At 30.8% G+C, this 14,086-nt stretch overlaps 2 protein-coding genes across 4 annotated transcripts; one reads left to right on the top strand and one right to left on the bottom strand.

Moving 5' to 3' along the window:
* Positions 1–201: 201 nt before the first annotated feature.
* On the top strand, positions 202–1,573 carry EXPA8 (expansin A8). Its single transcript, XM_079027067.1, has 3 exons — positions 202–413; positions 551–863; positions 948–1,573. Exons 1-3 carry the CDS (start codon positions 293–295, stop codon positions 1,249–1,251), a joined length of 738 nt encoding a protein of 245 aa, XP_078883193.1. The 5' UTR covers positions 202–292; the 3' UTR covers positions 1,252–1,573.
* Positions 1,574–12,158: 10,585 nt separating this feature from the next.
* On the bottom strand, positions 12,159–13,761 carry LOC145088677 (Reticulon family protein). Of its 3 annotated transcripts, none has more exons than XM_079027064.1 (6): positions 13,641–13,761; positions 13,356–13,503; positions 12,953–13,133; positions 12,724–12,865; positions 12,568–12,637; positions 12,159–12,383 (listed from the first exon to the last, which is right to left on the bottom strand). In XM_079027064.1, the coding sequence occupies exons 2-6, from the start codon at positions 13,483–13,485 to the stop codon at positions 12,214–12,216; spliced, it is 693 nt and encodes a 230-aa protein (XP_078883190.1). In that variant the 5' UTR covers positions 13,486–13,503; positions 13,641–13,761; the 3' UTR covers positions 12,159–12,213. The 3 variants fall into 3 exon arrangements, with proteins under 3 accessions (XP_078883190.1, XP_078883191.1, XP_078883192.1); XM_079027065.1 differs by having other exon boundaries at positions 13,634–13,746; XM_079027066.1 differs by having other exon boundaries at positions 13,679–13,702.
* Between the last annotated feature and the right edge of the window lie 325 nt (positions 13,762–14,086).

Genomic DNA, 14,086 nt, shown 5'->3' with positions numbered 1-14,086 from the left:
CTACAACATATGCTAAAAGTGTCATTTTCTAGTACATATGGTCCCAACCCCTTTGCCTCCTTCTAACTTCCCTATATAAGTTAGTTAACACCATTCCCTCTAATATTATACCAACCTCTTTCTTCACTTTACATCTCTCTCTCTCTCTCTCTCTCTCTCTCTCTCTCTCTCTCTCTCTCTCTCTCTCTCTCTCTCTCTCTCTCTCTCTCTCTCTCTCTCTCTCTCTCTCTCTCTCTCTCTCTCTCTCTCTCTCTCTCTCTCTCTCTCTCTCTCTCTCTCTCTCTCTCTTGCAATGGCCTTTTCAACTTTCACCACTGTTTCTCTACTTCTATGCTCTTTCAATCTTGTCTATGGAGGTTGGGAAAGTGGCCATGCCACTTTTTATGGCGGCGGGGATGCCTCAGGAACAATGGGTATGCCAAAAATATATATATTTTTTCAATATATATATATATATATATATATATATATATATATATATATATATAAAACAATGAATACGATTATTTTGAAAAAGTACATCATTGTGACTCTATTGCTTTCTTGCTAGGTGGTGCTTGCGGATATGGAAATTTGTATAGCCAAGGATATGGTACAAACACTGCGGCACTTAGCACTGCTCTATTCAATAATGGTTTGAGTTGTGGGTCTTGTTATGAGATGAGATGCAATGACGACCCAAAATGGTGTCTCCCTGGTTCCATAATTGTAACTGCAACCAATTTCTGTCCACCTAACCCTGGCTTGTCTAACGATAATGGTGGGTGGTGCAACCCTCCCCTTCAACATTTTGACCTGGCTGAGCCTGCTTTCCTACAAATTGCACAATATCGAGCTGGAATTGTACCTGTGTCATTTCAAAGGTATTGTATGATGCTCTATCACTTTATATATATGTCACAATATTTATTGTAAAGTTTTAATAAATTGATTAATTTGATTTATAGAGTGCCTTGTATGAAGAAAGGAGGTGTAAGGTTTACTATAAATGGCCATTCATATTTCAACTTGGTTTTGATCACCAACGTTGGAGGTGCAGGGGATGTCCACTCGGTATCAATCAAAGGGTCGAAAACCGGGTGGCAACCCATGTCAAGGAACTGGGGGCAAAACTGGCAAAGCAACTCATATCTTAACGGACAAAGTCTTTCTTTTCAAGTCACAACAAGTGACGGAAAGACCATCACAAGCTATAATGCGGCACCATCAAACTGGCAATTTGGTCAGACATTTCAAGGGGCTCAATTTTAATTTTTCTTTTTAATACGAAAGGGAAAAAGGTTAGAATTTGAATTTTATTATTTAAAAATTCAAAATTACAATCTAAATTTTAAAGAAATTTGTATATGGTTTTTATTGAGTGGGATTTGAGGTGGAGGATTAGGGGATTGCTGAGGTGGCTGGTTTGCAACCCGCATAAATTTGTATTAGAAATATAGTGTTATTACCGGTTTCTCCTTACGAAAGAGAAACTTGCCTTATTTAGATTGAAAAGCATCATAATGTACTTGTCATAAAGTTTGTAATTTCATGGTATAATTATTGAAGTGCAAAATTAGAAATTCCTTTGCTACGTTGTCTATTTTTTCTTTTATAACCTCTCTCTCTCTCTCTCTCTCTCTCTCTCTCTCTCTATATATATATATATATATATATATATATATATATATATATATATTCCTTAATAAATGAAAGTTTTTTGCAACATATCAATTTCTCATATATATATATATATATATATATATATATATATATATATATATATATATATATATATATATATTCCTTAAAAAATGTCAGTTTTTTGACATTTGTCATTTTATGGTATTTTTTAAACAAGTATTATCCACTTGTTAATTTTTGATTTGTTTCAATTTTTTAAATTAAAGTCATATATATATATATATATATATATATATATATATATATATATATATATATATAAAGTATTAAATAACATATCAATGATATTAAATTGCAATAAATACGTTTCTTCCTTTCTTATTTTAAAGTTGTACATCAAAAAATATTTGTTGTTTACATTTTAATTTAATGTTTAATCTTTTTTAAATCAACTCATGTAATACACAGGTCTTACACCTAGTGTGTGTGTGTGTGTGTATATATATATATATATATATATATATATCATTACTATATATGAAAACCTTTTTATTCTCGTGTCTTCTAAATCTAATTTACCCACTTCCAATGACGCCACGTTACCTTACCTTCCGACCGACACAATAAAAGATCCATCGATTCACCTTCTCCTCCAGCCGTTTGGGAGAAGTTGCTTCTAAACATTTTCATTATGCTTGACCGACTTCAGAAGACAATCTTCCCTTTCCATCTTATGAACACATCCTGTATTCTCGGAACCATTGAAGTGATATCCCTCCATCGCTACGACGCTACCATCCCGATTTAGCGTTTCTCCTTCTCCTCTAACAAGTCTGACATCCTCCTCAGAACAACGACACCATCATCCATAAAACAACCCTGATTTCTTGTCGGGGCGGTATGGGAAAAGAGACATTTCAAGGGTAAGGGTCAGTAAAGTCTTTACGATTCATAAAATCTGGATAATCATCTGGTAGATCTTGTCGTAATGGAGAACGACATCAAGAACATGGTTTAAAGATTCCAAATTGTAAAAGGTAATTGACTGGGTTTTAAATTGGGGCATCCTCCTATATCGTCTCCTCTTCTCTTATTTTTTGTTTTTACCAAACGAATCCACACTATTTTGGCATATCCATACTTCTAGAATCTAAATTGGTTCTCTTTTTGTACTCTAGAACACGTCTATTTATCCTTTTCCTGATGCTGAATAACAATTGATTGCCACTAAATATGCCTAATTTTAACATTGCCCATACAAATTATGATCATATATTTGGACTTATTCTGGAATTTCATCAACATCCTGAAGTAAGACTTGATATAAAGTTGAAAGAGACAATATAATTTTTAGAAGAATTCTTACTTTTCTTCCCTTTTAAAAAAGGGTTCTTACTTGATTTTAAAAAATGGTAAAAAAAAATTGGGGGATGAAATCATGTAGGATGTTCGAAATTTAGTTACTTTTGTGTTGTTCAATTTCAACCTGGAGATTGTGTTGAATGAATGTTGTTTAAGATTTTGATAGACAAAAGTATATGATTCTGACTTTTGGTGTTAAGTTGATAGATCATAAGATGGACATAATGGTTGCATGTTTTATTTTTTAATTTGGGGTTGTTTTTTCAGTTAGAAAATTGTTTCAAAAATGAAACTCAAGAACAACGATAATGCTTTTTTTCATTTAGAAGAACAAGAAAGTCGCGTCCATTTTTGTCCAACTAAACATGGTTGTACATCTTTGCTTCTTTAACAAGTTATTGTTGAATATCGAGGGTGTTATGACAATTACTATTGATAATGTGGCATGAGGGTGTTTCATCGTCTCCTTTTATGCAAGTGATTCTCTAGAAGGTATTATTACTTTTTTACCCCATGAGGTTTATATTAAGATGTTTCTTTTTGGATCTGATTGAATAGTGTGAATAATATACATAGCCAGCCTATGTAAACAATATACAATATTGTAGCGTGGGAAATTCAAATCTTCGGCAGATGAGAATGGGCACGTGCACCAGTTGATCTAAATACAATATAATTGGGTAGAAATTTCAAAGTGTAATGCTAAAATTGCAATTTTGTTTTTGTTGGTGCAATTTGGTGTAGTTTAGGTGTTATGACCACCTGGAGAGTTTGGAGGGTGTGATGTGGGTAGTTGAACATAACTAGAAAAGATGCATAGTTCATGAGTTTTCAAAATTGCAAGGTCATATTATGACGTATCCTTTTTACTTCTAGACTTACTTTAGCATTCAATTTGACAACAATCACTTAAAAGTAATTATACCTCTCTCTTATATGGGAAATAGGAATGTACTTTCATTTGTTTGTATATTACTGCGTTGTACTTTCATATTCTTTATCTTATTCAGGCATTTTACGTTGAATATTTACTCATTTATAGCAATGAACTTCCAATTTTTTTGTTACTAGCGCCGTATTCTTAAGCAACCATGAAGAAAAATACCCAAGTTACCCTTTGTGGACCGTGCTTAGCACCGGCCTATAACATTTCTAGTATATATATATATATATATATATATATATATATATATATATAGGGTTAGGTTCATGTGAGAACATTATTTATTGTGAGAACGTGAGAACACTACTTTATGTTACTATTCTGCTATGAATTTTGTATATACAATGTTATGACATTATTCATCAACAAATATATGAACAATCACACATTAATATTCACATTAAAATTTAGTATGTACAACTTTATGACATTATTCATCATCGAATATATGAAGAGTCACATATTTAACATTCACATTAAAATTTACTAAATTACTACATATATATAAATTTTATAGTACAATGGCAATATAAAAATGAATATAATCATATTGTAATTACTACAATACTATACATATTAAATTCAAACAATTTAAACAAGAATAATAACATACAAATAGTGTTCTCACATTCTCACAATAAATAATGTTCTCAAATGAACTTAATTATATATATATATATATATATATATATATATATATATATATATATATATATAAAATGGTTTGCAACCCTATTACATTTGTATCAGAAAAATAGTGTTATTATCGGTTTCTTCTTATTTAAGAGAAATTTGCCTTATTTAGATTAAAAGGCATCATAATGTACTTGCCACAAAGTTTGTAATTTCATGGTATAATTATTAAAGTTCAAAATTAGAAATTCCTTTGTTAAGCTGTCTATTGTTTCTTTTATAACATATATATATATATATATATATATATATATATATATATATATATATATATATATATATATATATATATGAATCTGTAAACTATATAATGGTTTGCAACCGGCTTAAATTTGTATTAAAAAATAGTATTATTACCGGTTTCTCTTTAAAAGAGAAACTTGTATTATTTAGATTAAAAGGCATCATAATGTATTTGTCATAAAGTTTGTAATTTCATGGTATAATTATTAAAACGCAAAATTAGAAATTCCTTTGCTATGTTGTCTATTTTTTCTTTTATAACCAATATATATATATATATATATATATATATATATATATATATATATATATATATATATATATATATATATATATATATATATAACTCAAAACAGTGAAACACCGATTTTCATCCCTTATTATCTTTTTAAAACCTGTATCTATAGAAGTTAATTAGGACAGTATATACGGATATGACATGTTTTTCTAGGCATAAAAATATAATTATATTAAAATACCGTCCGTGTTTGTTATAAAAAAACAAATGGGATGAATTATTTTTCTGCCACATTATCATCAATCATCTGCAAACGGTCTTTTACGTGTTATAACAAAAAGGTAGTGTTTTTCAAGCCAAACACTAGAAAAATTCTATAACATTACCTAAGAATATAAAAAGAAATGAAGTAAAACTTATTTGTACCGGAAGAGGTTGTTAGGCTAGTTGCATAGTTGGTTATTAAGTAAAGTGAAATAATATTACGTAAGGATATAAAAAGAAATGAAGTTAATGTAAAACTTATTTGTACCGGAAGTAGTTGGTAGGCTAGTAGCATAATTGGTTGTTAAGTAAAGTGAAATAATATTACGTAAGAATATAAAAAGAAACAGATTTAATGTAAAACTTATTTGTACCGGATGAAGTTGGTCGGTTAGTTGTATAGTTGGTTATTAGGTTGTTTGGTATACCCAAGACGAAGGCCTCTGTAGTATGCGGTCTATGGTCTAGTTTTGATCTAGCTGGCCACGAACCACGATCATGCATACCATTCCGGTGCCTCGTGGTCATGGTGGTTCGTGTTGGGGCGGACTGAGGTCGAAAGAGGACGACCAATCAGCTTTCGCCCTTCCTTTCTTCTTCTCTCTTGCAGACAACAAGGAAGACGATGTTAAGCACCATCCCGGCTATATTGAGGAAGACGATGATGATGACATGGAGGTGGAAGGAGGTTGTGGTCGTGAAGACCATAACGGACAATCTTAAGTAAAGTGAAGATGTGTTTGATAAAATTAATTGGTAGTTGGTAGTTGGAAATTAAAAATTATATCTTTTATTTTTATATAAATGTTCGGTAAAAAAATAGTCGAAAGCTTTTAAAAAATATAAAATTACATAAAAGGATATATTGATGAAGTACAATATAGAAACATAATATTTTTTTTTTAAATGTTACAAGTCAATTTGTAAAAATATAAAGATGTTTTTTTATTAAATCGTTACTTAAAATAGCTTTTGATTTGGAGTTTTTGTTTAACATAAAAACTAAAAACTTTACTGCGAAACATTTTTTTTTAAAAGCTAAATACAATAATAGCATATCAATAGTCAACTAAAAAACATAACTCGACAAGACGTCGACAGGTACAGATTATTGTAAATGACTAATTATATATAAATAGACTAATACATTTTGAGTTTTTCATAATCAAACGATAAGTTATTTGGTCCTTCAAAACAATGTGAAAGTGAAACTAATGGTTCATATGTGGGTGTAAGAAAACCAATTTTTGACAAACATGACACCTTCCAATAAATGAAATGTTACGAGCCATGTGCACATGGGGGTGTCCACAAGGTGTTGGTTAAACCTAAAAATCAATCACTTTCAAAATCCTTTCTAATTTTTGTATGTTTTTATTTCTAGATGTGACATGTCACATACTTAACAATGTTAGATTGTAAAATAACATAACAAGGTTAAACTGTTTGTTTATTTATTTAAGTTACAATTTAAGGTTAATATATGGTTAGTCGTATTAGGAAGCAAAAGATGACTTGACTCGTGCATATGTCCGTTTATTTATTTAAATCACGATTTAAGGTTAATATATGGTTACTTGTAGGAGCAGAAGTACTACGTACCAAATCAAAAACAAACGGGTACCGTATAAGGTCAATAATTTTGGTATTCGGTTCCTCCAAACCTCCAAAAATTGGTTTCAGGAACTTTCGGTTCCGTTACAATTGGTTTAGGGGAGATTAGATATCGGGCATTAGTGCTGGTTTTGATCCTCATAACTTTTTTGTACGAGTTTAGAATTTGCTAATTATTTTTCCAACATATTCTTCTAGGGTTGAGCACGATGTCACACACCCGGACAATGACGGAAACATTGGACGGTGAGACGACATCATGAATGATTAACGTTGTAAATATTGTTTCAACTTATATAAATGCATTTAGAGTGTTCTCAAAGTTTACTATGAGTCCCTATAGAGCTAATGTTGTACGTCGTAAGAATGTTCCTTTTGAGGCTTTCTTCAGACGTCAAAGATGTGTTAGACAGTTATCACTCGGTATGACTCTTCCGTCAAGGGTGTAGCTAGCAACCAAATGTGGGGTTGTGAGTCTGTATAAATTTATACATAACTCTCATGCTCACACTTGATTAACGGTTATAGGTCAGGTGTATTTCTAAGCATTGCACTTAATGATGAAATGTCTCATGTAAATCCAGAGTTAACAAATATAAACGTGTGTATGCCCTAACTTTAAGTGTCAAAGTTACAAGACAAAAGTTTGACAGCATAACCACTGTAAATGTTTATAACCTAAAAGTTCGAGAAGATAACCACTATAAATGTTTATAACCTAAAAGTTCGACAACATAACCACTATAAATGTTTATAACCCAAAAGTTTGATAGCATAACCACTGTAATATTTATAACAAAAAATTTGACAATATAACCACTATAAATGTTTATAGCCAAATATTGACCAATGCATAACATACTAGTTAGTAAATAGTTGTGCATATAAGTTTTAAATCAACACTAGTTCATAAAACAGATAAATAACGATTTAAATCTATATAAAAACAATAAATAATCATTTTACGTTTATATAAATATTAAATAAAAGTTACTGTAACGTCCTATTTTGACAAACAAAAATTTTCATTTTTATTAAAATAAAATTCCAGATCATAAAATGTATTAAGAAACCCATTTGCTCTTTATTACATTTGTAAAATCATAGTAATATTATAACGCAAAGTCTTCATTGTTGTTGATCAATGTATATAGTCATGTCTTCGCCTTCTCACAATAACCGCTAATAACCTGAAACAATAACAATTGGGTAAGCACACAAAACTTAATGAGCTTCTCCGAAATACCGCACATAACATAACATATACAAGCATGTATATCGGGTCCTAAGTCATCGGACTAGAATACACCCGGCCCAATCAGTCATCGGACCGAAATGCCCCGGGTTTGTTGGCCTACCGCCTCAACCCAACCACTCTCCCTTGAGCCTTCGTGCCTATGTCTTACAGTCGGCACACACCTGGTATCTTGGCCTACAACATAAAACAGGACCGCTTCAACCTCATCTACCACCATATGTCGACATATAAACAAAAGAGGATCAAGTAGGCACATAATACATGCAATATCAATCATATAATTCAGTACCACCTACTAGACCTATTAGCAATATCACTCAATAATAATTTTAGATCATATAGATTCAATATTATATAACTATGTTTTGAAAGTTAAACTGATTAAACAAATTTATAGATCGAATACTATAAGGTGTTAAAATATAACATAATTCATATATTATTGAAAATTGCTTTATTTTGAGTTTCTTGCAAGTGATGGCTGGTTCAACTAGTTTGATGCATTGGGTTTACATCCTCATTTGGGTTTGAGGTCGGAGTTTCAAACCCGGTAAAGAACAATTTGTGCGCTTCCTGCAAATATGCTCCATATGTGGGGGAAATTTCCCCGAAAATCTCCTTGGGGGTTGGGTTTGCCTGTTTTGTGGAGCTCGAACTCAGGGTCTACTTTCGAATATTGGGTAGAGGCTTCTGTTGAATCATTTGTTGTTTCAAAAAAAAAAAAAAAAACATACTTGATTTTGAGTTTCTTCGGTTCACAGTTCCCACAATAGTCAATACGACTAAGTCAAAGCCAATACATAAATTCCCTCAATTCACGCCTTATTCGGATACACTCAATTCTCTCTATAGACTATAATCAAATGGATGAAACCCTAGATTTGTGGTTAGATGCAGACGATCAAAATAATAAATATTATAATAAGTTTCTTCTTAATTGATTTTCTAAACAGCAGTGAAGTGAAGTGAAAGTGAAACAATCATTTCGGATCATGCAATGCAAGGAAGCATCGGAGTATTCTCCGTTGGTAATGGTGGAGCTTCATACATAGTTTAAGCGAATACGTTTCAGAAAGAAGACGTTAATCTGTGGATCCTCATCGAGTTGATACTCGAATTAAACACCCATCGTTAAATTAATGCTTCTTGTTATTTGCTGAAAATTGATTCTACTTTTCTCTTCAATTTATCGGATGGGGATCCAGATGCACCGATCAATTTCTTCTATAACACGTATGTCATCATAGAGAACCGAGATTATCAATCCCCAACAGAGTAACAAGCTAGGAACACTTTCCTGAAATCATTCAATTATGTCCCATGTATTATATATATGATATGATAGGTATCATTTTATTCACTGTAATGTTAACATATAGAGTAATTGTAATGATTAATGAGCCAATAATAAAATTCAAAATTCGACAAGTAAACATTCGAAAACTTGTAAAAATGACTTGCATTTTATCTGGCATAAAAAGTAACGGCGGAGATTATATTCAATTTAACTTATTTAATTAAATTAAAAGCATAAAGCTTAACTTTTTATTGTCTCAGTTGGAATAATTATAAATGGTACTATTGCTTTCCCTTTTTAACGTGTAAATGGACCATGCTAGTCGCATCTTGCTACCGCTTTCATGTTTTATATAATATTTTTGCTTTTCTATAAAAAAAAATTGAGTAAAGAACATATCCAAACAGTCTGCTAATCCGATTTATTACAATATACAATGACATATATAATTTCGATTATTCAATACCATATAACATGTTACATCATCGAAATATGCATCCAAACATCTTTGCAGCAAAGATGAATGATTACAATTTACAAGCATAAAGAAATAAATAATAGAGTAGTATTTTCCGTTGAAATTATGTTAGTTCTTTTTCGAACATGATGATCGGACAAAATGTAGGTGCACCATGCACGTTTGCATTACCCCACACCACATGAGTCGCATGGATTCAAAAGTTGATATGATTGGAAAGAGATGCTCACATGGATTTTATGTTCTCCATAATTTAACCTTATTTTACATGATACTATGAGTCAAATCTATTTTCGTTGACCCATTAACAAAAGCAATATCCATTTTCAAAATTAATGACATATCTAATTTTGTACGTATGGAATAAAATTGAATTTTTAGCTATGTTGTTGAAAATAATTAATTTATTGTAATATGAAGTTTTGAACAATATCTCGACTTCCAATTTTTCTATATTATTTTAAAACTAAATGAAACGTTATCAAAGATTTTAGAATTCATATAATCTTACAATACATACATATCAATATCATCATCTTTTTTCATTCTTAATAAATGATGTGGGATGATTGAATGATACCTATTTTTCTTTCCAAATAAGTCTTCAACCACACTTTCGATCATACTAATAGTGTATTATGTCGACGGACATTTCTTTTGTACTAAGGAAGTAAAATATTTCGTTTTTTCTTTTTAATGTATTCAAAATATTAAATCTTGATGGAACGCTTTCTGGATATATTTTCTTTCTTTATTTTAAGATCTATTTTCTTAATTTTTGAAAGAAGTTCTTGTTTAATCATTATGCTTCCTTGAAAAGCATCTTCATGAATTTTTGTGTTAGATTCTTCTTATGTATTGTTTAATCATTTATGCCTAAAGACTACGCTCAAAAGCTTTTAATAAAATTTACAGGTGTTAGATAGATTGAAAACTTTTCAATTACTCTTTACAGGATGAATAAATTCATTTGTCATCGTTCATATAATCACTTAGTTAAGTTATAATCTAATATGTTAACTTTTTCTCATATACTATGATGAACAATTATATGTAAGTTGTAGTTTTTGAATAATCGTTTACACCTAAAACAAATGGCTCGTTTAAATATTGAAATATTTAAAGAAAAACTAGATTTACAAGGGTTTTTTCTCTTCGTTATCCCAATTTCATCTTCCTATTATAGATTTTTTTTACTCCGTCTATTAAAAGAACTTTAGATTTTTAGATCGAATTTATTTTTAGATTTTATTTAACCTTTACCACAACAAAATTCTTTAATATTATCTTTGTTAGATTTAAAGCTTACATGACCCTAAGTTTAAACATGCCTTATAGTAATCAATTTGTAATTATTTTAATAAAAAAATTAAAACTCCGGTGGTCCGGCCCAAACAAAATTGGTCTTAGAACTTAGAAGGGCTAGAGATGTAATAATATTATGGAAAATTTCTAATATATAAAACGATATCCCTCATTTTCTTTTCTTTTGTGGGTTGGGGGCGTTCGGTGACATGATAAACATATAAAATACAATCAAATTATCTTTGTTATAAAAGCTATATAGATAGAGATTTGATGAAAGTACATAATTATTAATTAAGAAAGACTAATATCCTCGTAACATGTCATATCTAATTACCAATCAAAAGGATTAATAGCATAGCATACATGTTTTTGTAGATACAAATACATACATCTACACAAGTATAATATACTTGTAAGCCTCTTTTTCCTCTTATTTTCACCTCATGATGAGTAATCACAACCGCAATAATCACTTTGTTTTGTACAAAAAAATAAAATAAAATCACGTCTAACCAAACTTATGAGATACTTCAAATTTAAATCGACCCCATTCAAATCAAGTCAAACTCAAGCCTCAATATACTTGAGTATATTATCGAGAGCCTAACCAATCTTAGTTATATTTAAATTTTTACCCAATATTTTATTCATATATACATAATAATCTACATGTGTTGTGGGTTTCTTGTCTTTTTTTTTTCTAAAACAACATGAATAGTATCGAAAAGGGGCTACAACAAGTAACATGGTTTGTTTCATAAATAAACATGAAGGTGAATGGTTGTAAGTTGTTGTAACAGATTAGGAATAAAAAAAACTAAAAAAAGCAAGCAAGGATTTGTGAATGAATGTTATTATACATGTAATGTTTTAAATGGAAGTGTTAATAGAATTACATTGGTTTATCCTTGGGTACTACATTTCTTGGGAATCTGCTCATAACATTGTCATCCACTATCTTGTAATGTCTTGAAAAGTTTCGGTGGATACTTCCAGCACATCTGTCAACTTGCTCTTCATATCTATTATACAATGCAGGTAAGGTAACTGAAAGAATCGTTCCTGAAATCAAGACATTTAACACCCAAAAATATATAAACTGTTAAATCGCTTCAAATCCTATATAACCTATGTATACAGATATTGACTTTTCAGTTAATGTAAAAACAATAACTAAAGTATTTCCAACACATTACATGAATAGTAAATGTAATCAATTAGATGTCATGGAGAGTTATGTTCATACCTATATATGCAAGCGTGAAGAAAGATATTAAACTCCCAAGAACAGATAAGATCCACAGAAACCCCACTACCTGCATCATACAAATCAAAACCAAGTATTTGCCAAGGAATTAATTTCATCAATTTTAAATCGTAATAAGTCTCAGTGATCACAAACCATGAAAAAGAGCCTGAAGTCCTTGCCAAGGGTGATGTCATGTGCCATAAGTAACAAATAATTTACTTTCATACGAAAAGATGCAGCAGCATAATTAACCATCTCCTCTGACAATACCAGTTCAGGTAATGTCTGGATTTGTCTGTAATTTTAGAACAGCTATAGTGAGAAAAGCTTATTATTCAAGACTTACAATGTATATTGTATATACAAGTAAAAGCATCCATACTTATCCCTGAAAGAAGCATAATTGGCATGTAGAAACCGCAGTACGATCAAGAACAACAGAACATTGGAACAAATTGTTAAGAACGATAATCCAGATCGCTCAAATATTAGCCACGCAACAGTTGCAACAACAATGATGCCCCATGAAACGTGTTGCCTCTTCCACAGGAGAACATCAGCCGCTAAGAATCAAGAAAAAGAAATATAAAGCAATAAGGGAAATTAAAATCATAGTTTCACTAATTTGGGTATGTTTTGGTCAAGGAGACTAATTTCGATAACAATTACATAACTAAACCCAACTTCATTGCCTATAGAATTAGAAATTATAAACGATTTTGTGTGAAGATTTACTTCGTATGATAAAAAAAAAATAGTAGGTTTTGAAGTGAATCGGATTGTACCCTTTCCGCCGCCCATCAACTGGTGAATTGTAGTCTGTCGATCGAATAACCGGTAACCAGAACTTGTGGATGTCGAACACGTACTGTTATCCCTTTCAACGGAATCGCAAACATCTTGTGAATCCTCCATCGAAATGTTAAGATTTCACTGCGAAAACCAAAATCAGTTGAGACGATTAAAGAAATCACCGAGACGAGAAATTTTTCAAGACTGGAAAAGATTTAACAACATCGTATATATACTCAAAATTCGAACAATGAAAGACAAATTCGAGAACCTAAAACCTGATGGGTTAGTTATCTCTCTGCGTTGAATTTGATACCTCGGGACGTTTGTTCATCGGGATTTTGGAAGAACGGGCATATTTTTCTTCGAGTTTTATTGCAAAATGGGACTCTAAACTTGGGTATCTGTCAATTTAATACCTTTTAACTCTTTGTTTTGCACCAAGGTTCTTAACTTTTTCCCTAATTGCCAATGAAGATCTCGATTGGTTATTTACTACAAGTCGATGTAAAAATTTCTTAATTAAAGATAAATTATTAAATCGTAAAAAAAGCATATGTTTATTACGTGCACGGCCACTATGATTGTATTTCTGATATAAACTGCACTAATTATTCTGAATATTATGAAGTAACTGATTACATTTATTCATTTTTATACATAAGATATTTGTGATATCTATATAAACAGTCAATAAGTTTATATAAAATCACATAACAAGTCA

This window comes from Lactuca serriola, chromosome 2 (genome assembly GCF_051521515.1).
Source record: "Lactuca serriola cultivar US96UC23 chromosome 2, Lser_US96UC23_V15, whole genome shotgun sequence".
NCBI lineage: Eukaryota > Viridiplantae > Streptophyta > Magnoliopsida > Asterales > Asteraceae > Lactuca > Lactuca serriola.
Note: the sequence above shows the minus strand (reverse complement) of the source record. Positions and strands in the feature narration are given on the sequence as shown.

What these genes read in the sequence shown, in the direction of transcription:
- LOC145088677 (XM_079027064.1), bottom strand. Translation starts at nt 13,485, where the DNA reads ATGGAGGATTCACAAGATGTTTGCGATTCCGTTGAAAGGGATAACAGT. An exon ending in GTTGATGGGCGGCGGAAAGG is followed by an intron (nt 13,134 to 13,355) that starts GTACAATCCGAT and finishes CTTGATTCTTAG; the next exon opens with CGGCTGATGTTCTCCTGTGG. An exon ending in CTTCACGCTTGCATATATAG is followed by an intron (nt 12,384 to 12,567) that starts GTATGAACATAA and finishes TCTTGATTTCAG; the next exon opens with GAACGATTCTTTCAGTTACC.
- EXPA8 (XM_079027067.1), top strand. Translation starts at nt 293, where the DNA reads ATGGCCTTTTCAACTTTCACCACTGTTTCTCTACTTCTATGCTCTTTC. An exon ending in GGATGCCTCAGGAACAATGG is followed by an intron (nt 414 to 550) that starts GTATGCCAAAAA and finishes CTTTCTTGCTAG; the next exon opens with GTGGTGCTTGCGGATATGGA. An exon ending in GTACCTGTGTCATTTCAAAG is followed by an intron (nt 864 to 947) that starts GTATTGTATGAT and finishes TTTGATTTATAG; the next exon opens with AGTGCCTTGTATGAAGAAAG.